This window comes from Octopus bimaculoides, chromosome 7, assembly GCF_001194135.2.
Source record: "Octopus bimaculoides isolate UCB-OBI-ISO-001 chromosome 7, ASM119413v2, whole genome shotgun sequence".
NCBI lineage: Eukaryota > Metazoa > Mollusca > Cephalopoda > Octopoda > Octopodidae > Octopus > Octopus bimaculoides.
Genome location: NC_068987.1, coordinates 60196292 through 60197566, shown reverse-complemented (window position 1 = coordinate 60197566; position 1275 = coordinate 60196292). Strand labels below are relative to the sequence as shown.

Here is a 1275-nt window from a genome sequence, read left to right as displayed (position 1 = left end):
TATACATATATACATACACATGTATACATACATGCGCACGCGCACGCACACATACACACACACACACAAGAAGGTGTTCATTAAAGATTTCCCTGACCCACTTCTGGTTATTGCAGGAAACGGAACTTGTACTGATATAATTACAGCTTTCGACTAGTATTCGTTTGTCTTTTACGGCTGCTGAAGTGGACTAAGGTGTTATAATGGAGGCAGTTGAATGCAGATCAGTGATCAGGTTCGTATACTTGAAAGGTCGTACACCAAAAATGACTTTCGATGAGATGAAAGAAGTTTACGGTGATGATGCACAGTCATGCAATATAGTCAAGTATTGGCATTATCAATTCAAATGTGGTCGGACATCGGTGGAAACTGCTCCTATTCATGGACGACAACATTCCGCCACTGATGACAACACCATCCATAAAATAGAAGCCGCGATTTTAGATGATCGCCGCATAACTATTCGGACACTACCCCAAGAAGTGAAGACAAGTGTAGGGTCCGTGGAAAACATCATTCACGACCATTTGCAAATGCGGAAGTTGTCTGCACGATGGATTCCCCGGATGCTCATACATTTTCAGAAGCAGGAACGAGTCAATTACTCCCAGGCTCTTTTGGCAACGTGCCAAGAAAGTAAGGAGGACTTTTTCGGTAGACTTTTCATGGAACCATCATTATGACCCTGTGACTAAAGTCCAATCAAAGCAATGAAAGCATGATAACTCACCACCTCCAAAGAAGGTTCGTGTCCAACCCTCAGCCGGCAAGGTGATGCTCACAGTCATTTGGGACCAGCACAGAGTAGTGATGATGGATTTTCTGGCAAAGGGCACCACAATTCTGTGCTGCAGAAATTGCGGGACGCTATCAAAGCAGAGAGGCGTAGCATGCTGACCAAGAGAGTGCGCCTCCTCCAAGATGAAGCCCCAGTTCACAATGCGCATGTTACTCAGATGAAAGTACACTCCTACGGCTATGAAATCCTTCCTCACCACCCTTACTCTCCTGACCTCGCACCTTCTGATTTCCACCTCTTTCGGATGACGATGAACTTATTTCCGAGGTAAAGTCTTGGCTCCAGGCGCAACCTACCAACTTCTACAGACGAGGTCTTCACAGCTGCATAAAGCGATGGGTGAAGTGTGTCACCATTGGCGGGGGCTACGTAGAGAAGGACTGATAATTATGCCAAATTTCGTTTATCTCGGTTTTTGGGAAGTGGATCAGGGGAAGTCTTTAATGAACAACCTCGTGTGTATGTATGTGTTT

The 1275-nt window shown here is 45.3% G+C and overlaps 1 protein-coding gene across 1 annotated transcript; it reads left to right on the top strand.

Moving 5' to 3' along the window:
- The first annotated feature begins 281 nt into the window (after positions 1 to 281).
- On the top strand, positions 282 to 686 carry LOC106867696 (protein GVQW3-like). The gene has a single exon (XM_014912651.1). The coding sequence runs from the start codon at positions 282 to 284 to the stop codon at positions 684 to 686; it is 405 nt and encodes a 134-aa protein (XP_014768137.1).
- The last annotated feature ends 589 nt before the right edge of the window (positions 687 to 1275 follow it).

Coding starts and splice junctions, on each gene's coding strand:
- LOC106867696 (XM_014912651.1), top strand. CDS start 282: ATGAAAGAAGTTTACGGTGATGATGCACAGTCATGCAATATAGTCAAG.